Source organism: Dermacentor variabilis, chromosome 7 (genome assembly GCF_050947875.1).
Source record: "Dermacentor variabilis isolate Ectoservices chromosome 7, ASM5094787v1, whole genome shotgun sequence".
Lineage (NCBI taxonomy): Eukaryota > Metazoa > Arthropoda > Arachnida > Ixodida > Ixodidae > Dermacentor > Dermacentor variabilis.
The window spans coordinates 97084833-97104611 of NC_134574.1; the positions used below are offsets into that span (position 1 = coordinate 97084833).

Sequence of the window (19779 nt, forward strand, 5' to 3'; positions counted from 1 at the left end):
GAGTTGTGGCGATTAACTAAACGATTCTGGGTGTAATGATCGCTACATATTACTCGATGCCAGCAGTGCGACCTCGTTCTCCTTAGACGTATACCTCCGTCTATTTTGGCGCCAATATATTCACGAGGCACGAGAACTGTCCTCTGGGGGGCGGGAGGGGGGCACACGAAAAGGAAATGAGAGTCTCATTTCGAGCAACTAGATGAGTATGGTAAGCAGCTATTACGAGGAACTTTTGCCCTCGCTGGCGCCAATGGGTCAGAGGTGACGGTCGGAAGAGGTATACGGCACTGCGACGAGTCGGCAAACATTTTCGAGAGCGTAAGTGTGCGTAGGCAACCCTGTACCGTCGTAGCGGAATGCTGCCCGGTTGGTAAGTCCGGCGTGGTACTGCAGTGCATTGCGCCATGCTTTGGCAGCCAGACTCAGGCGCAAATGTTGGGTAATGTGTGCAATCGGAGAAGGAATCGTTTTCTCGCAGAACATACGGTACCGAGCCACGGCATTTTGCCGGGGTATAGAAAAAGGAACCTATTGCTGACTGCGAAACGTTTCCTAAATACATTTACTGTATCGTGCGCTTTTATGTGTCTCTTTTACTTTTGCTCTTTTGTCATATTCTGCGCGTCCTTCAGCGCACTACGCTCAAAGACACACAAAGCAGCACATCGAAGAATCCACCTTCTATCACGTCTCGCAATGCATGCGCCTCCCAGTCTGTTGTAATGGCCTAATGGAATGCTTCTTCAGCAACGACGGAGTTGTGGGATCGCGGATCGTTATAGAGGAGTCGCCATTGACGAGCCGCAATAGAGAATCACGAGGGGACTGGCGAATTATTTATTGCCATCAGTCTGCGCGAACCCGTCTTTCACATATTTATACAGCTCAAGAGCAAGACCAAAACCGTAATGGTTGTGATGAGAGAAGTGGATTTGATGATGAAGAGAATCTTACAGTTAGGCACTTTTTCCGCTTGGATTAATTTAAATATTTCAGTTTCAGGCCTTAAATGTCATTCCACTTACTCACATACCACAAGAACATCTCGAGACGTATAAGTAAGAAAAAAAGTACTTCCTGGCCTTGAAATAAAATATTTTATTCATGCCCCTTCTTTGGCGTCAGCCTTTAGTGTGGTTTTACATGTGGAACAAAGAGAGCTCCCGAAGCAAAACAAAGGCTTAATAATAGAAAACGTGAGAGCAGCATTCCGGGCAAGTTGGTATTCCATTACTTAAATGATATTGCTCTTGGTGTGTCGCAAATGTCATTGCGCTTGGTGTGTCGTCTTCTCTCACGTCCGTGTCGTCTTTAGTTTCGCGCAATATCATTTAAGTAATAGAAAAGGTGGATAATTATATGCTGCTTAGCAGACCGATGTATAGAGAGGAGCCAAAATTTGGTGCCCTCTCCGCCCATCCTATCCACTAGTACAAGCGGCGTACAGCTGGCGCTTTACCAATTTTTAGCCGATCTTTCTGTGAAAATCTTCATTTGCGGGACCCTTCTGCGTGGTTTTGTCCTGACTGCTCGTCTGGCCCGCTGACGGTGCACGAGTATAACCTGCGGAGTGACACTACCTTGGCTACCTTCAGGGATGAACCTCGGCTGTCATAGAACAAGGTATCGCGTTCTTTGCTGGGAGTCCAACAAGTTGGCCATTACGACAGCGTCATCACAATGACCAGCGTGTCATCGTCATCGTGCCACCGCCGTCATTGCTAAGTCATCGTCGTGCTGTCCGGTGGTCATCGTCGTGCCTACAGCTTGCCGATGTCGTCGCCCGATCGGTAACACCGTGCGGAACTGTTCCCGCGGCTAAATGACTTGAGGGCCAGACTATAGACATCCTACACCTAACTTAGCGCTTGTGAAAGTGCGTTATAGACTCATGTATTCTCTCTCTCTCTTTCTTTCACTCCCCATTCCCCTCCCCACGTGTAGGGTAGCAAACTAGACTCAGTCCGGCTAACGTCCCTGCCTGTCCTTCTTCCCTTCTCTCTCTACTCGTAAAATTATTAGGGAAGCATAGATTGCCACTGCATGTGACTTGCGTTACTTTGTTATGTTTATGTTCCTGTGGCTTCAATCTGTCCCTTCGGCCACTCAAAAATTATCTCGTTCACCTGTCGCATCATGTGAGCAACAGCAGTGTACTCTCTTGAATCAGAGAAGCAACGAGAAAGCAGTCGATGGGTAGCGTGCGAAAGAAAAACAAAATGGATCACCATAGCACGGCGCTCTCATCTTTACTGTTTTGCCACGTCAGTTTGCTGCACAGCTTACAAAGTGTTATACCAACAAGTCCCCCTCTCGGCATCGATCTTCTGAATAAACATTAGAAAAGTAGGAACCATTCAGATAGTCGTAGTGTTTTCTTTCCCTATCAAATTTCGTCACCTCGGATTTAAAGTTTGGCGTTCCTTTTCCTTTCCTTAGCTTTCTCTGTCTTTTCAATCAAGCGCTATTTCTTTTTTCGTACAATATCACCCGTCTTTTCGTGTTTTTGTAAACTCACTCAACACATTCTGACGCTGAGCGACGCAGCGTGTCCTCGTGCCTACACTTGTTCGCGCTTATCATTCTATGACAAAGGGAATGCAACATCGTGCATTGCGTCAAATCATAAAATGGCGTCGTCCGTTCTGCGCAATACGTGCACCATCACCCTTCTCGCACCGGCACAAGCCACGATCATGGCGTCGTGCCATTACGCAATCATTGCACATGCGGCAATGCACAATGACACGAAAAACAGACACCTGTCACACCCCCCCCCCCCCCCCGACTCAGTACCCCACGCTCCATTCATCAGACTCAGCGTCTTTCATTCATAAGTGACCTTTTATGACATTGTGGTGGCTCCGTCTGGACAATGACATCGTCTCTTCAAGGCAAAGTGCGAACTCTGCCGAAAAGTTTCGTCAGCTATAGCGTTCCGGAAGCAAACATACACCACCGCAGAATAAGGTAGTAGCGCGGGAAGCGCCGGGGTTTCAACTGGGGCAGCTTGCGTAGTCGTGTCACGTAAGCCGAGGGCCCACATGCAGACATGACGTGGCAGAGGACAGTAGCGGCATGCAAGGTGGGGGCGACCCGCGAGGCTAATGGCTCCAGCGTGAGTCCTCGTGCAAGTGGGACGCACGCGTGGAAGAGGCGGCCCCATGTTGACGTACGCGGACCGGAAAATTCTGATACGGATTCGGCCCCTGACTCTTGAAATGAAGTGGAAATTTTTCCACTCGTTTCGCAGGACGTGCAAAATAGTGAAATTAAAAAGAAAGGTTTCTGGTGATCTACGTGCCAACACCGCGATTTTTTATGAGGCACTCCAAAGAGCTAACTTTCAGTCAGCTGGGGCTCTTTATTGTTTACCCTATGTGTGGTAGGCGAGCATTCCTTGCACTACGCTTCCATCAAAATGCTATAGCTGGAAGTGGAAGCGAACCCGCTACCTCGGGCTCAAATGCGTAACGCGTCTGAAGCGCCCCGCGGTAGGTAATGTTTGAGCGAAGGAGAACACAACGACTACCACGCGAGGCGGTGACAATGTGTGCGGCGTTGCTGCGAAAGAAACTTCAGGAAGGCGAGGCATTCTGTAAGAGTCCATCTAGTGGACATGCTCATTTCGTCTGGTATTGAAGTTCTGATTGGGCCGGCTGGGCTGCGCGTCCGCAGCCGCGAGGTGCCACAGGCCAATCAGCACTTCAGCAGCAGACGAAGTGGTCATGTCCACTGGATGGTCTCTTACAGAATGCCTCCCTTGTGCTATCATAAAATTGACGCACTAACTTTTTTTTTGATCCGACTTCATTACCCTTCATGCGTTTTTATGATGACCAGTGTGTTGCCATGGACGCCGTAAGCAGCGTTTGCCACGTTCAAGCTTTGTACTGGGCCCGTCAAAACAGAATTCTCAGGTTGCCACAATAATCTATAAGTATTCCCTTTTTTTTATTCTACACTTTATCCCGCTGTTGCTTCTCATCTTTTTGGCTACATTGTTCGCGTACATGAGGTTGCCCTTGTTTTATCAATCGCTACATAATAAATATTACAATATAATCAGAAAGGAGAGACAGCTGTAACAGAAAGACAAGTGTGCGCGTGTCCCTGAGCAAAAGATAACGCACAAAAATAAATTTCTCAAGAGGCTTCGATTTGAATCTCGTGGAGGCATGCCTGTCCAGAAAAAAACGGGCGCAGTCTTCTTTTCTTCCTTTTCCCAAATGGTCCAGCTTTCTCGTGGATGTAGCGTTGTCGACTGCGTGTTGTGAATGCTATGTGGGTCAGCTTCAGGACGAAAAGAAGGGATTGCCCAACGAGTATCGTAAGTACCGATCTGGCAAACTTCAGCGGAAGAAAGAACGCCACCACTGAATCTTTCGACAGGTATGCCCAGAGAAAACGATTGAGAAAACGAGAAATCGCATTCTTCTCCTGTGGCCGAGCATTTCCTCCCGTCCTGGTCTCGTGCACTTCTCTTCCGACACATGAAAAACCCGCGTAGATCCGTTCATCTTTCTCCTATTGTCTTCGCGCCGGCCCTGTTCTGTCTCGATCTCGATAGTTGTGTATGTGCGTCGTATCGGGGCTTTGCTTGAAAAATAGCGCGGAAAGTGGTCGCTGAAGAAATTCACGTAGACCTTGCCGTTTTTCTTTCTTAACTGGGCATTTCAACATTACTGTAGTTATCGTTCTAAACATTATGAAAGTATAATAGTCAGTGCACGCTACTAACTTTAGTCGGCCACGTCTCGGTTAAAATTATCCGGGCCAAGAAAGTGTGGGTGAAGAGTAGCGATCAGTACACGGAAATCCGAGCAGTAGCGTGGCTTCGACGTGTTGTCTAACTCAAAGTGTTGAACGTTTGATTTTGCTGATATTTGAAAATTACTCCCGTAACGTGCAACTACCGACATTTATTTCTGTAAGATTCGTAATGATTGTTTTCACGAGTGTAAGCAAAGTCAGGTTGTTAAATACTGGCTGCACTATCACTGCGGTGCCGAGCTACCTATCGCGAATAGCAGGACCTATATAAAATATTTTAGAGGAACGAAAATACATTTTTAAATTTCGGTCACCTTTGTACGTCACTTCATGCCACATGTCTATGTTAGTTTCTGAAGTACCACAGTCTCCATAACCATCACGGCATTCAAATTATCTTAGTTTCAGAAAAGTACCTAAATTTAACATCCAAATTACACTTTCCATCTCCTACAACATCATTTGCACAAATTAGGTAGACAACCGTTGATGTCTGCGTAAAGTGTAATTCTTTGCTACAAAGTGAATATCACTATGAACACTCCAAGATGTGAAGTGTACGATATCATATCAACAAGTATTGAAAAATACAACGAAAAATGAATAAAATCAATTGAATTTGGGGGGTTTAATGCGAAAAGCATCATTTGGTTATGAGGCACACCGTAGTTGGGGACTACGGATCCATTTTGACCACCAGGGGATCTTTAACCTGCCCCCAACAACAAAAATAGCATCAACGTACTAAAACGTGACGAATACACCAGATGTTAAGTTTGGAACAAAATTTAAAATTCAATTCTTGGAATTTTTTTGACTATTAACAAAAATGGCTGTCCCGTGTTCGCACTTTCAGTAACTGCATTTGAAACAGCTGCTCGAGATTGCATTTCACTGGGCCAGATATAAAGCGTACACTCCAAACCTCTCGTCTGAAGTGGCCGGCTTTCGGACGGCACCAACGTCCGCAGCTGCTTCTTAGCGGCAGTTATTGGATATGTTCCACATGTGTTTGTCCTACAGCGAATCAAGCTATACGGGGACATAACCATACACGGTCTAACCGCGGCGTCGGCCAGGGCATATATTTGCAAATCGCGGCAGCCAAGTCGCCCAAATTACCACTCCAAACAAGTGTGATTCAAGCCATACATGGCTATTGGGTGAAGCGGTTCTTAAACGTTCTGGCTTGTAGCCAAACTTAAAATATACGAGAAAGGAAATACGATACGCCTGATGCGTTTCCTGTGTAGAGGTACACTCATCGATAACCGATTGTGGCACGAGCGCGTACGACAAGCACTCAAGTGTCCGGCATGGTCCTGTTGCAAATATGCAGCCCGAAGGCACGCTTCCAACGAGCGGCGCTTTCAAGGTTTCGCGCTTGATTAACGAGCCAAGTCTCGGTGGCAAAGGCGTGCCGCGCGAATGTACCTTGACATGGTCACCACGTGACGCGACGTAACGGCCTGTGTAAACCGCCCTGATCGGAAGCGATAACCAGAAAGGCAGCGAGTAAAAGGGAACGAGAAACCTTGAGGAGGATTCGGCGCCTGTATGTAGGTGACGAAAAGAAAGAATCGGGGAAGTTATGCAAGCTTGCGCGAGCATTCGGCGAGCGTTCGATAAACGAAGACGGAAGATCGCAGTCGGAGCTGGAAAAACAAAGAATGCGCAGACGATCGGCCCTTTGTTGTTTTCCCAGCCGCTGCCCTCAATCTTTGCCCGGCCTTTGGACGAATGTTTGTGCGAGCGTTTCCTTTCCTCGTCGTCGTTTTGGTTCTTGAAGCTTCGCCTCATGACGGTGTTGCAAGCCGTAGGCTCAGCAGCCCGGTTTTCCTCGAATCTCTCGCGAAGTACTTAATCGATCAAGTTGCCATCGCCGCGTTTGTAGAAGAGACTTTGTGGGTCCAATGCCCGAGAGAGAGAGAGAGAGAAAGAGAGAGGAGATGGTCTGTACGTCAAGTCCAGTAAGGTGGACGTGGCGTAGAGTCGTGGCTACTGCGCCGGTGCTCGGACGTGGGATAAACATTTGTACTCATTAGTCTGTATAAATCAGTTGTTCGCCAAATGAGACTACATAAGGTGTGAAAATATGAGGTTCTCGCTCAATTACACCAGTATAGTTATTTAATTATATTCCAATGGTCACTCCTACAATTACGACATTTAAATGCCAGACAGTACTGTTCTGTAGTATCAAGTATCTTTCTTTTCTACAAGCTAGATAAAAGAAATATATCTGAAAATTTCTATATTGTTATTCACGTGCGTTTTGATTACACCGCGTGCCGGCAGAACTTTATTGCATATCTAATTTGTAATAATTGCACTGGTTTAGCTGTAGCTTCTGCTTCCTCGCCACAAAAAGAAGCCTCCTTGTCGTATTACTTCCAAACCACAGTACCGTACCAACGAAGTCGCACAGTAGTAGTTATTTCTTTACTTTGCTCACGATTAACTGCACCGCCTCTACTGCGACCGCAGAACTAACGCCCACAGTTTGTCGAACAACGTTATTGCTGATCGCTACAAGAACACCCGCGCTCTGCGATCGACACCCTTAACCACAAGGTCGTGTCGTTAACCCAGTATCTATACTCCATGGAAGTTCTTCTTCTCGTAATCGTTCCAGTGCATCGCTCCCACTACCCACTTTCTTTTCTTTATTTCGTTTTCCTTTCAGCGCGGCTGTCGCTTTGAGCGGTTCGTGTTTCCATGACTTCCCCTCCATTCCGCCTGCGGAGACTCGCCGCGCCAGCTCACGCCGCTCCACTTTCACTTTATTAGTCACGCAGAGCGAGTGTAGGTCTCGTTAATTCTCGTTCTCCCTTCGTCCGCGCTGCCGTCGTGCTCGACTAACCTTTCGACTTGCCCGCGCGTGTGCCTCTTTTGCGCATCTCATTTAAACTCGCTCGCTCTGCGCGTGTACGTATATACATCCGCTCCATCAATTCGAGTGCAGAGTTTTGCGGTAGAGGCGCGACGTCGACTCCGGATGCCGTTGTTCTATCTCGTGGAGAAACGCGTGTGGCTCTCACGAGCAACGTAGATTTTTTTTTTTTCGCTGGCTCGGAACAATCACTTGGCAGGGGAAGCGGGGGAGGCATTGCATACGGGAAGATCAATTGGGTAACTGTTACGTTGGAAACGCTATTTCTTTTTTTCAGCTCTGCTTTGCTGCGGTCGTAGTTTCCCATTGATGTTTATAAGTTGTGGCCTCAATAAATAATTACAAATGCGCATTTATAGCCTCTATTTAGCCGTATGCTCTGTCATAAGCACAGACTGTTTCTACAATGGAGGAAACTAGATTTAGTAAACAAAAGAAAAAAAAAAGCATGTCTCCATTAGGCCGCAGGTGACGTGAGAATTCAGTGTAGGGTAGCAAACTGGACTCAGTCTGGTTAACCTCCCTGCCTTTCCTTCTTCCCTTCTCTCTCTCTTCTCAGTGCCATGGAATGAGCTATTGGAAAGATACAAAGGGTTTTCTTTGCTGGAATTGTCAGTAGAGGGCGAACTATCGCAATGTTAGGCGAGTAATGCAGTGTTGGAATTTGAAACAGTGACGGTTTATGATGTGTACTTTCCTTAATTGGTTCTACCATGCTTAATTATGTTATCATGCACCAATATACATATGCCTTTCCCCTTCCCTCGACGCCGAGTAGCAGGTCAGAACATCAATTCAGGCCGACCTCTCCGCTTTTGTATCATAACGAATACCCCCCTCTCTTTCTCTTGAGAAAGTTTGTGCCGGCATGCTTGTTGAGACAGCAAATCAGCATTCCGTCCGACAATAAAGTTCTCATGCGCAATGCGCATTCCTTAAGTGCATTTTATTAACATGGATATTTTGTGAGATAAATGTAAGGCGCGGTAGCGTTTCGTCCAGCATTAATTCAGTGCGCGTATTTCAATTTTCCGTGTACCATTCCACACATCGAGAAGCAAAAAAAATCATAAAGACTGTTCCCGAATATGCGGGGCTATATAAACAGCCCCAGGCAGGCTAAGCACGTAGCGCAGTAAGGCCCGGTGACTAAATTCGTTGCTCAAGAAGTCACTTCAGGTATTTTGGTAAGAATCGCGCGCTCAAGGTAAACACGGTTTATTTTCTCTTTAGTAACGATTGCAGTATTCGCAAAAAATGGCAGGAATGTCTTAGTATAACTTTCACGGTGAGAGCTAACATATTTTTGTTAATTCTTTTACAGAAAACCTTTTATTGGTTTTGCATTCAGCTGCACTTCACCTCTGAAAGTAACTGCAGGTGTAAATGAGACGTACTGTCTAATACATGTTCTGCATTTGTAAGCTTCATGCGTAATAAACCTGCGAAAGTAGAGCGTGGCCAGTCCGATTCCTTTCAGTCCACAGCTGCACTAACGTTCCCCTCTTACGTAATTTTCAACTAGGGCTTCGCCCCCTTCAAGGATTGCTCCGGCACGAGCGGGGACAATCGACTGTGGCTGTAGAAACAGAACTGCGGATAGGCGTTCTAAATGCACTTGCACACTCGCCCCCGATCTGCTACAGCATCTGCGTGTCTACGCGGGGATAATGTACACAAAATAATGTTGTTGCACTTGGCCTACTAGTTGCGTGCAAAATTGCCCGGACAAACAGAGTGAACGCGGCGTCCGCCGTGCAGCCCGCAGCGAAGCGGCCCCATTTAGTTCTCGGCTCGCTCATTGAATCTTTCACGCACACCTGATTACGCTTGTAGGGGCACTAAATGCGACATTAGCAGGGCCTCAAAGATAAACGACGTACGCCGGTGACAGGCAAGAAAAACAGGCAATGTCTTTCCTAGGACGACCTAAACATTGATTTCCTCTTTCAATACTATAACAACAACGCTGCGGTCAGCGCTCACTACGCTTTGCACGCAACTAGTGCAGTGTAGTGAAGTTACAGTGCTTTTGCAGCCTGCTTGTTAGTCCGCTCCGGCCTTGTTGTTCCTCGCCGTGTACTACATCGTTTTATGCCGGTGGGCTCGCGTGTTTGCCTATGCGGTGTGGGGAAGAAAACCGGCGCAAGGTCACGTGATTACAGGGGTAACGACGGACGTTCGCCGAGTACCAGCGCTATCGCGAAAGAAAAGCAGCGCGCTTAATTGCAACGCGCAAAAGTGTTTCGCTTCGAACGCACGCGTGCGTTCGGATTATTATCCCCGCGGCCGGTATTATGCACGGGGCGATCTCTAATCCGGACGCGACCGCATACCGGGACGAGTTGAACGGTCGCAGAGACGTGAAGTGACGTGGTCTGAGGCTGATATTCGCGATTAGCTGGTGTGCATTGGTGTCCTGATGTGCATTTAAGTAACGTGCGTGTCGCTTTTGCGATGGTATGCATGGTGTTTGTTACTGTGCGGCACACTTAAAGCAAAAACAAAAAAAAATACAGAACTGCCATTACCAGGTGGCCACTGCCGTTCTTGCAAATATTCTGCGCGGCTTAGCTTACAAGAGCAGCAAGAAAAATGCTGATGATAGCTTTCTGAAATGGAAAAAAGAACATGTACGTGTTAAGTATTTTTGATCAATAAATATATGTAAATGTCGTATTTGCAATATTCTAGCTGAGATGTAATAAAGTTATGTGTGCTCAGGAAATATCTTAAGTGTAACGCTGCATTTCAGATGCCCGTCCCCAACTCTCAACCAATTCTAGGTCCACATTAGAGTTTCTGATAAGCTGTATGATGGGGACAGTCCAGCTAATAAATTACTGCAAGAGTGTTTACCGTACGTACAATTTTACCTAATTATCATTTGATCTATTTTGCAGGAGTGTATACTTTGCGTGACCAGAGAAAATTTGTTAACGATTTCTTTCATTTACTTTGACGTGAAATGGTGTTAACGCTCTGTGCGAATAAATCTGACCGTTGTTTATTGACTTTAAGTTAGATTGTAACGACACATTTTTGGCTCATGTGCATAGAGCCGTGCCGGAGGTAATGCATGTTCTACTTCCACAAATGTTTATTTCACACTTTGCACCATCGTGTTCGTTTCTTTGTGTGCCACTCTAACCTTCTTTTCTCGTTTAATTACAACAGACCAACTCAGCGAGCGCGGAATCAATGTCACAACGCAATCTATGGAGATTTATTCGCAGCGCCAAATGCTTTTCATATAACCCATCTCTACGGTCCGCCAAAGACGCGCAGTCGCTTTGTCGGTGATTACGCGCCAACAGAGCGTGACTGAGTTTGGCGCGTAAGTGCCATGCTTTTTGTTGACGCTTTTACGGCCATGCGCGAGTTGGCGCGCAAAACGCCGACTCACGTATGGCCGGCGAGCACGCCATGACTGATCGGGCGACGTGCGCCCAGCTTCCCTTTCCCCGATTTCTCTCGCTCGCCGGCACTCGCGGTCCTCACGCGGCCTTCGAGGCTTCGGCGTAGCAGCCAGCACGCGCGCTTCGGCTGCGGCGGAGGCGGCATGCGCTCGAAACCTGAATATGCTCCGATGACCCGCGGCGATGCCCTCTGGTGGCGCCCAACGCGTGCGTTGGAGTGCGCGCTCTCTCGGGGGACCACGGTGCGACGCTAAGCCTCCAGCCACGCTCAATCTTTCAGCACCTGCCTTACACGGAGCCTCGAATGATTTTCTTTCTTTCTTTTTATCGAGCGCGAAGAACATCTCGTTCGAAATGGTCTGCGCTTATAACACACATTGCTGTATGAGATTGCACGAGCAAATATGTGCACGCACATGTGGCTCGTTTGTTTCGTCTTCGAGTCGGCTACCGGCTTTTAGTTTTTGTCTTCATTTTCTCACGTGCGACGGGACACGTCGTGCTTGAGGTCATTAGCTTGTCACTATCTCAATAATTTCGTTTATTTCAGAGGCCCGGAGGCATTACATAAGGGAGGGCTTTAATCCTTGTGTCAATGTTAGAGCAAATGTACAGAACACTAAAGAAGCAACAATAAACAATGTCATCACTTGTGATAGTGATGACGTGGTGGAGCTTCTACTAGTATCACGAAGTTACCACGGCGGATAATAGCGATTCCCGCATTTCCACATTTAGGCAGCCCTGAGAATAATCACGCAAATCGCATTGTCATAGTTATCCACCTACTGTACATTTCCTCATGCTGTTGTCCGCGTTTTAAGTGAACGTAACCTGTCTTCATATAACGCTTGCGAAGCAGCTCGAAAACATGCACGCACAGTAATTTGGGTAGTCCTACTCGGAATTAACCAATGAAAGCAACCGCGCGACACATAGATAATATGTGTACTGACTAGCTTAACGAGAACGGGAACAAAACGGACCCGTGGACGACCTCGCAAAAATTTTTTTTCTTGCCCTGTCCTCGGACGCCTTTTACACAGTCTGATTCAACGTTACAATCCCCATTTTTGCCACTTAAACGTAGTTAAGCAGTTCTGAAGGCATAAATTGTAACACCCATTAGAGAGCCTAAGTGCCCGTGAAGTACAAAGACGTACAAATCTTAAGTATAAGCTGTTTGAAAGCTAAGATATTTATGCAGGCCTCGACGGCGAAAAGAAAGAGCGAACTAGTGCGAATGACGAGAATTAAACACAACGTCTTTTTAGCGAGTTACCGCCGCTTTTTCGCATCTGCTATGTTTCTAACTTCTTTCGAGGGCCACGCCTGCAGATATGGCCACCTAATAAATGTGCGCTGTTATCAGCTGCTGGGTATGTGTCCTAGTGACCACTGGGCATCGTGATCTTCCGGATATTTATATACGAGTATATTATCAAGTTTCAATCAGAAATACGCATGAACAAAGCCGTCCCGTGGCAGGATTGGAACAGATGACGCCTAGCAGGCCGATGCTCTAACCATGTTAGTCCACAACCACATGCCTCAGCAGGCGAATCATTGTTAACGAGTTGCCACGCGCAAGCCTGCGCGCTACGACTTTTGGCGCATTCTATGAGCAGTCAGTGCGATTTTCCATCGTCGTTGTTAATTACACACAAATACACTGATTTCTTTAGTAATATACGTTTTCCGAAGAGCGTGACTCACTATAACTGTATGATTTCCTTTTGCCTCAGATACTGACCACTAGATTGCCGGAAATGTCTTGACGTGTTCGTGTTCCCGTAGCAAAGATTGATAAACAAAAGAAGATGTGTACTAAGATTTCAGTCTACAGAGGTCTGCGCTTGCAAAAAGGAATCCTAACATAGCCTATACGGAGCGCGCATACCCTACCGGCTTGATTCATCATGTTACCACACGTGGTAGTCGTTGTAGCAACAGTACCTGCCGTTGCTGGCCTTTGGCTGCATCGCACCAGCATGCGCCTGCATGTTGTCAGAATGGCAACCGAGGAGCTCCGGCGAAGGACTAATCGCACTGAAGTAATGAGGCCCCGCTAATGCACCAAGACCACTCAACAGGTCCAGATTCCGAAAAAAAAATTCACTGCTGCGTGCGCGACGCACGTTGCAGCTCAACGCCGGAAGCGCCCGGACGTAGCCCTGCGTGAGCAGCAAACCTAGGCTAAGCGACAACGTTGACGAAACCCTGCTGTTCGAGCGCCCGAAGCGGAGGCACACATCGTGCCCGCCGGAAGCACGCCGCCGCACGGGAACGTGATGCCGAGGCAACGCAACAACGCCGTCAAGACCCTAGAGTTCTAACCGATGCTTATTGTGTTCATCGAGTTCTCTCTTGCAAAGTGTCGCCACAGGCCACACCTACTCTCTCGCTGTTCATGTGTCGACATAGGCCCCACCACGCGAAGTTGCTTATAAGCCTATGTTTACTGGAACTCATGCTGCCACTACAGCTACAAGCCTTACACATTTGTGTAGTATTCAAGCATGTTGCTATCGCACTCAGTGGTACGCCCATCTTACATGTCTTCCACGCCACGTCCTCTGCCCCTCCGCGGTCCGGGCGGGGGGGAGCACCCTGACATTATTTCATGTAACGCTGGAGCACAAGCACCCGCCGCCTGGACAGAAACCTTACACCAACGTCATCCTAATCTTGGATAGCCGGGAGGCTGGGTTAAAGGGATACGGACACAAAATCTGAAAATTTTACGAAAATGCTGAAAATGAGTCCTCAGTGTGCGAGTACAGCGAGAACAAGTGGCCACTTAGCTCATTTTTCAGCGGATGGATTTATTTTTGGCGTTCTTGTGAGCGCTCGCAACGCCGCCCGGCCCACGCGAGTCGGAAGGCGTGACGTCACGACACCCTCGTCGGATAGCCAGCCGGCCTGCCGCGGTCATTCGAGGCGCGCCGCCGCCGTCATCGCGAGCATAGATACGTTTTCTGGCGCCTCTACCAGCGATGAGTATATCTCTGAAGACGAGGACCATTCCAGCTTGGCAAAAAATACAATCTCTTACGGTTACGAGCCTTCCGCGTCAAGCGACGAAGAGGAGCAGGTGGCCGTAGACATGCCGGTCAGGCAGCCCGGGCCAGCAACATGGTAAGCCTTTTTTCTAGTAAAATTAACGTGCAGCGGCAGCAGTTTGGAAAGTAATGTTATGTAGGATGTAAAACGCCTAGTTTCGTGATCTAGGCCGAGGCAGAGTGGCAGCTATTATGGCTGAATCGTAGAGCATCGTAGCTCGTCGCTTTGTGCTTACCTACGCGGTCGGCTTTCGACCGCTACGCAGTTCGTTTTTGCGTGACGAGGCACAACATGTGTGGAATTTTCCAGCTGTTTCATAGCCCTGCGTTTACGGCTACTGTCACATTCACGCCATTAGAAGACATTTACTGGTTGAACTCGTTGAGATGAGCGGCTGCGCTGGGAACCCGCCAACCATATCACTTAGCTACACTGATTCTGTGGCCATAGAGAAAGGAAAAACTTTGGCTGTAACATTCACTAGGGAAATGCTGCACGAACAATCAAGTCATGAAATCCGAGGCCTGATCATGCAGAGACCTATGAAAACCCGTCATATTTTGCCTAAGTTGAAAAGGAACGGGTGAAAAAGCAATGTAGATAAATGTGCAGTGCATTTTAAATTACTACACACGGATGCTATTGTCTGGCATTCATTCACTCGCTTTTCGTGTATATTTTATAAATTAAATCGGCGCTCATATGCTTTCATTCGATATTAGACACAGCGAAAGTGTACATAACATGACTATTTTGTTTTGTGACAATAACATGCATCCACAGGATGAACAATTTTTGTCACAACCCGAGAATATCTGTTCTTGCACAGCAATTGAAAGGGTAATTTTCCTTGTTTCAACAGCTGCTCCTGCGGTCACCGCTGCGGTGACATGCCGACAGAAAAAGAGAGGGTCTGTTGTACAGAGCAGCAAAAGGTAGCAAACGCCGCTGAAACTTACGAATGCATCACGAAGCACCAGCTTTTTCAATTGTATTGCCTCAATAGGCACATACTCGACCTGGAATACCTCAAGTTGAAGCATTACAGCCCATACCACCTTAGACAACGCACTTTGAATGAGTAAGTACAATAAGAAATCAGTAATCAGGCGAGAAAAAAAAATCCTGAAGCCCTGTTACCGCTGCATATATTTAGTGCTATTGGTGCATAGCATGAACGAGAGAGAGGAAATGAATCGAAGGCTCGTTTTATTTGTTAGATGAATTCAAACGAACAGTGCATGGCATGTAATAGAAAAACACGAAGTGAATTTTTTAATCTATATTGTTGTGTGTGTGTTTCTTTTTTTGCAGGCAATACCGATACACTGCCTACCGACAGTTTGTTTGGTTGGTGTACAGGCGACTTCGTCAAGGTAACCGGGTCGTTTTGCCAAGCTGTGCTGTCCACAGAATCCGGAAAGAGTTCCCTACGCCAGGAGGGCATTACACTGGCTACCTGGACGCATGATGGCAGTTTCTCCTGAATAAACACCAAGAGTTTTCTTCTCAGAATGACGTGTCTTGTTCAGTGAACTACTGCAGTCTGTAACACGAGACAGGGAAATATGTGGTTACAGAAGAAGCTTCAGTTCCACATGCAACATGAAAGGAAAGTAGCCTTACGTTGGTAAAATATTAAAGCGCCTTGTATGTGCTGCCACGAGAGCTTCTTTGTCAGCCCGTTCAAAGTTTCTTGAAAGTGGAGGGAGCACGTTCACACTTGTACGCGCCAATGCCTCCCTGTAGGAGCTCGAATTCTGGCACAGGTCCACAGCACACTTCAGCAAGTCTTTCACATAGCCTGGAACAAAGCATAGTAAATGGTAATGTGTGTGCAAAAACACGCAAACCGAGTACCGTATGTGCAAGATTCTTTCACTGGTGCGACAACAGCAGCCTTTTTTGCCTTCGGGTATTTGACCAGCCACCTCTTTGTCCCATTGTCAGTGGTTGCTTGCTGCCTTGCACTATCTTCATTATAGTGAAGTGCGGCAAGGCGTGTTCTCAAAGAAAACAGGACCATATCCGTTTACATCACAACAGTCCACCTAAACAGCTTAGGCACAAAGTATGTTTTACCTTGCTACCATGCTGGAATACCCAAAATGGGTATTTTTCGGTGCGAACTGAGTTTTGGTGCTGTGAAAGCATTCAACAGCAAATGTTTGTGCGCTTGTGGATAGTCCAGGAATGTCTTTGAGCAAAGCCTTGTTTAGGACGATGGCTTTCAGTTTTTGGGGCGCTGGTGATCCTAAAGCAATTCATTGGAAATAATGCAAAAATACGGAAATAACAAAATTTGAAAGCCACATACCTTCTTCCAGCCACTTCTTCTTAGGCAATGGCTCATGCTCGCACCTCGGATAAAGGCTCTCATCATGTACGTGAATGTCAACGACATGACGGACAAGGGAGCACCACTTAGCAAGAATTAGCTCAGGTTGCGCCCGGCTTGAAAGAGCGCACCGATACAGGTGGTTGATGACAGCAGGAATCCATAGAGTCAGCTCCCGAAACTTCTTCAGCTTCGCTGCTGCTGTCAGCTTCTTTTTGAGCACTGTACAAAAATAGGGATAACCAGATGCATCATGAATAAAAATTTGAGAGCCCAGATATCTTACTGGTACTTGTGCTTCTGAAAAATTTAATAATGCAGAACCCACTCTTGGCAACGTGCCAGCAATCAAAGCTGTGCTCTATGCAGGTCTCCTTTGATGTAAATGCCTTTATCTGAGAATGACGGTCAGTCACAAGAGTTGAAATCTCGAGGCCATTAGCCTCGCATATTTGCAGTGTCCTCTTGAGTCCTTCAAGCTCCATATGGTTGCTTCCCTTGGTTTCATTTGACTGCAACATAAGCATCATTAAACCAAGCACATGCGCATGTAGTCATGAATGCTTGCAGGTTCCTTGGGAAACAACAGTGCTGTCTTATTGACAGCGCTGTTGTTTTTCAAAGGTTGTGTACGACCAACTAGCCTACCCATTACCTCCTAAGCAAGCTTGCAGATTTTCCTATAGCACTCTCTCATGCAACAATAATAACTACCTGGAGAGTTTCGATGTGCAAGACCTTGTTCTTCTCTATATCCAGAATAGAGTATGTGCCATACTTGGCAGAATGCCCAGGGGAATCTGCCCTACCATCCCCAGCAACCTGGAGTGGACGGCCAATGGCTTCATCAAAAAGCACATTTTGGTGGTGTGTCCAGACCTTGAAGTAGTGAACGTGTACGGCTCATGAATCTATATGCATACACTGTAAGGTTGGTTACATGGCCTGACCAATTTGATGAGCCTATGCACCTTAGTGACTCCAGGAATGACGAATGCATTTTGGACTCTGAAGTGTGTTTTGTCACTGCCGCAGGCAACACCCACACTCCTTAGTGCCCTAAAAAACTTCGAAGCTTTGCAGCCTGAAAAAAATACTGCCGCAGAAAGCAGCAAGCTACCAGCTGCCTTCCAATTAATTATTGGCTGTGTTGCCCACGTAGAGACATGATGGTTTATACATATGCGTGTCACCTGCAATAATGTGCCTTTCACAGTTTTGTCAATGGCTCTGCATGGATGTGAACACAGAGGGCAGACCGAGAGCAGTTCATCCAGACTCGACTCGAAAACAATGAACTTCCTCTCTTCATAAAGAGGCACCGGTGTGTTATCAGTAATGTCTCTGAAAAAAGAAAAATATCTGTTTGAGCACTGCACAATATTATATGATGGTCCAATACATACTTATCCAAACTGACATCAGAGAGTGCATAGGAAGGATCATATTGATTTCAGTTTTCAGTTTCATCCATTTCGTCTTCAGATGCATCCGTCCATTCTGGCAATGGTGTCGAAGAACGTGGTGGCATAAAGGAGCTAGTTGAAATACTACGTCGGTCCGCGTGGATGTTAACCTGTGTTGCTAGAAAAAAAAATAGCAAAGCGAAAATATAATTTAGCAGCAACAGTAGAACTGCTCCGATATGCTATTTTCAACAAAACGCCAGGAGCAACACGGATACAGAAAAAACAGACGCGGAGGTGCACTCGTCTGTGTCCAGGTTGTTCCTAGTGCGGTGGAAAACGACATACCTGCACCATTTGGCTCAATGTGCCAAAAGAACTTTAGATGCGTTGATTAGTAATGACAGTGCAAAGATTTTATGCTGGTAGCTGTTACGTATATATGCTATGCATAGCGAGGCTAGTTACGAAAGAGCAGTCACAAAATGATGCACAATGGTTCCTCTGATACACCTACCCCAGTCTCTACAGATCAATGATGTCTGAACAGCTGCATCAGCCTGAAGTGGTTTTGCTGTAATTTGTCTTTCATTGGCGGTGTGAGGTTGTGCTGCAAATTGCTGGAGAAGTGCTGCAGAGCATTTCTGCTGATGTGCTTCACACTCACTGTTCTGCCTGCTATTTACACATGCCTCTGCACTGCGTTCACAGGAAACTGAAAGAGATGGAAACAGCTGACAAAACTATTTAATGAACACACACCAAAGCATAAAATTTTATCAACATGACCTGAAGATTTTTACATGCATTTTTGTTTTCTTCCCTCTAGACCCACGCAAAAAAAATCGCTCTTTTTAAGATAAAACGCTCCATTGACAAATATGAAATACGTTTGTTATTCGTGAATTATGAAATATACCTGCTTGGGTGACTTCTTCAAACGGAACATGATCAATTGGAGGTGTATGCATTTCGCAAGCATCACACTGTGGTCCTTGGATGTGAACTGCATCTGTGTGGCAGGCTTTTTCTGTGGTAGGTTGTTCTTGCAATATTTGATCAATGATCTGCAATATAGGAATACGAGAGTGCACATGAAAACGGGGCACAAAACACGTAGGTAGAATGTACAGGTGACGAAATTGTGTGTTCAGTCATGCACGCATAGTTATTTATGCCATCGTCGTGAGCAACTACACAAGAAGGCTGCAAATGAACGAAAACGGTACCAACCTCTTTTCGTCTCCTCTTTTCAAACGCGCCGCTGATCCTTCCTGCCTTGCGTTTTCGTGAGAAGACCGAGGGCACAGCGTCAGGCTTTAGGCGTTGCCTTTTGAGCGGCATGCCGAGGCTTTTTAGCACAGCCGGGCTTGTCGCATAATCATCGTCGACGAAGTGGTCCGCGCAAACGAAGTCATTTTTTAGAGGTTTCCAGGCTGGGCGTGATGGCTGACAGGCACGTATCCAAAGTTTACGCACCTTCTCGTCTCTGGGAAACGTGTGTGACGGCGAGTCACGACCGACGATGCTGTTATAACAGCCTTGGGCGCAGCAGTGTCTGGGCATTTCCTTCCACCCCGACGAATGCGTCGATACCAATCGACGACCGTGGGAACACACGTGTAACGCACTACCTGTGTGGAGCACCGACGGGGATAACGTTTCAGACGGACCACGTGCGAAGATCGCCGATAGCGGTAAACAAACGCGGCAAGAGACCGACACTCCGGAAAGACTGCGACGGCTTTGGCTGGCCTTGGCCGCGCGCGCGCGCGCGCGAGGGTGTCATGACGTCAACTTTGAGCTTCTGCCGGCGGCCGCTTGGAGGCAAGGCGCAACAGAAAATTGCAAAAGAAAGATGTTTCTCGTTCTTTTTTTTCAAAG

The 19779-nt window shown here is 46.9% G+C and overlaps 3 protein-coding genes across 3 annotated transcripts in view; 2 read left to right on the top strand and 1 right to left on the bottom strand.

Annotated features, from left to right (window-relative positions):
* The window catches only part of LOC142587657 (uncharacterized), a 57398-nt gene that overhangs the window by 16295 nt on the left and 21324 nt on the right, over positions 1-19779 (top strand). The window lies entirely within an intron of this gene.
* On the top strand, positions 14047-15622 carry LOC142587656 (P2X purinoceptor 7-like). The gene is made up of 3 exons (XM_075698818.1): positions 14047-14226; positions 15014-15232; positions 15466-15622. Exons 1-3 carry the CDS (start codon positions 14195-14197, stop codon positions 15620-15622), a joined length of 408 nt encoding a protein of 135 aa, XP_075554933.1. The 5' UTR covers positions 14047-14194.
* On the bottom strand, positions 15610-19619 carry LOC142588252 (uncharacterized). Its single transcript, XM_075699817.1, has 12 exons — positions 19129-19619; positions 18815-18962; positions 18413-18610; positions 17948-18073; positions 17461-17894; positions 17204-17368; positions 16818-17001; positions 16469-16711; positions 16234-16405; positions 16012-16157; positions 15778-15955; positions 15610-15697 (listed from the first exon to the last, which is right to left on the bottom strand). Exons 1-12 carry the CDS (start codon positions 19459-19461, stop codon positions 15688-15690), a joined length of 2337 nt encoding a protein of 778 aa, XP_075555932.1. The 5' UTR covers positions 19462-19619; the 3' UTR covers positions 15610-15687.

Coding starts and splice junctions, on each gene's coding strand:
- LOC142587656 (XM_075698818.1), top strand. CDS start 14,195: ATGCCGGTCAGGCAGCCCGGGCCAGCAACATG. Junction 14,227..15,013: donor CAGCCCGGGCCAGCAACATG/GTAAGCCTTTTT, acceptor TTGTTTCAACAG/CTGCTCCTGCGGTCACCGCT. Junction 15,233..15,465: donor AGACAACGCACTTTGAATGA/GTAAGTACAATA, acceptor CTTTTTTTGCAG/GCAATACCGATACACTGCCT.
- LOC142588252 (XM_075699817.1), bottom strand. CDS start 19,461: ATGCCCAGACACTGCTGCGCCCAAGGCTGTTATAACAGCATCGTCGGT. Junction 18,074..18,412: donor ATTGATCTGTAGAGACTGGG/GTAGGTGTATCA, acceptor TTTTTTTTCTAG/CAACACAGGTTAACATCCAC. Junction 17,369..17,460: donor TCATTCCTGGAGTCACTAAG/GTGCATAGGCTC, acceptor CACTACTTCAAG/GTCTGGACACACCACCAAAA.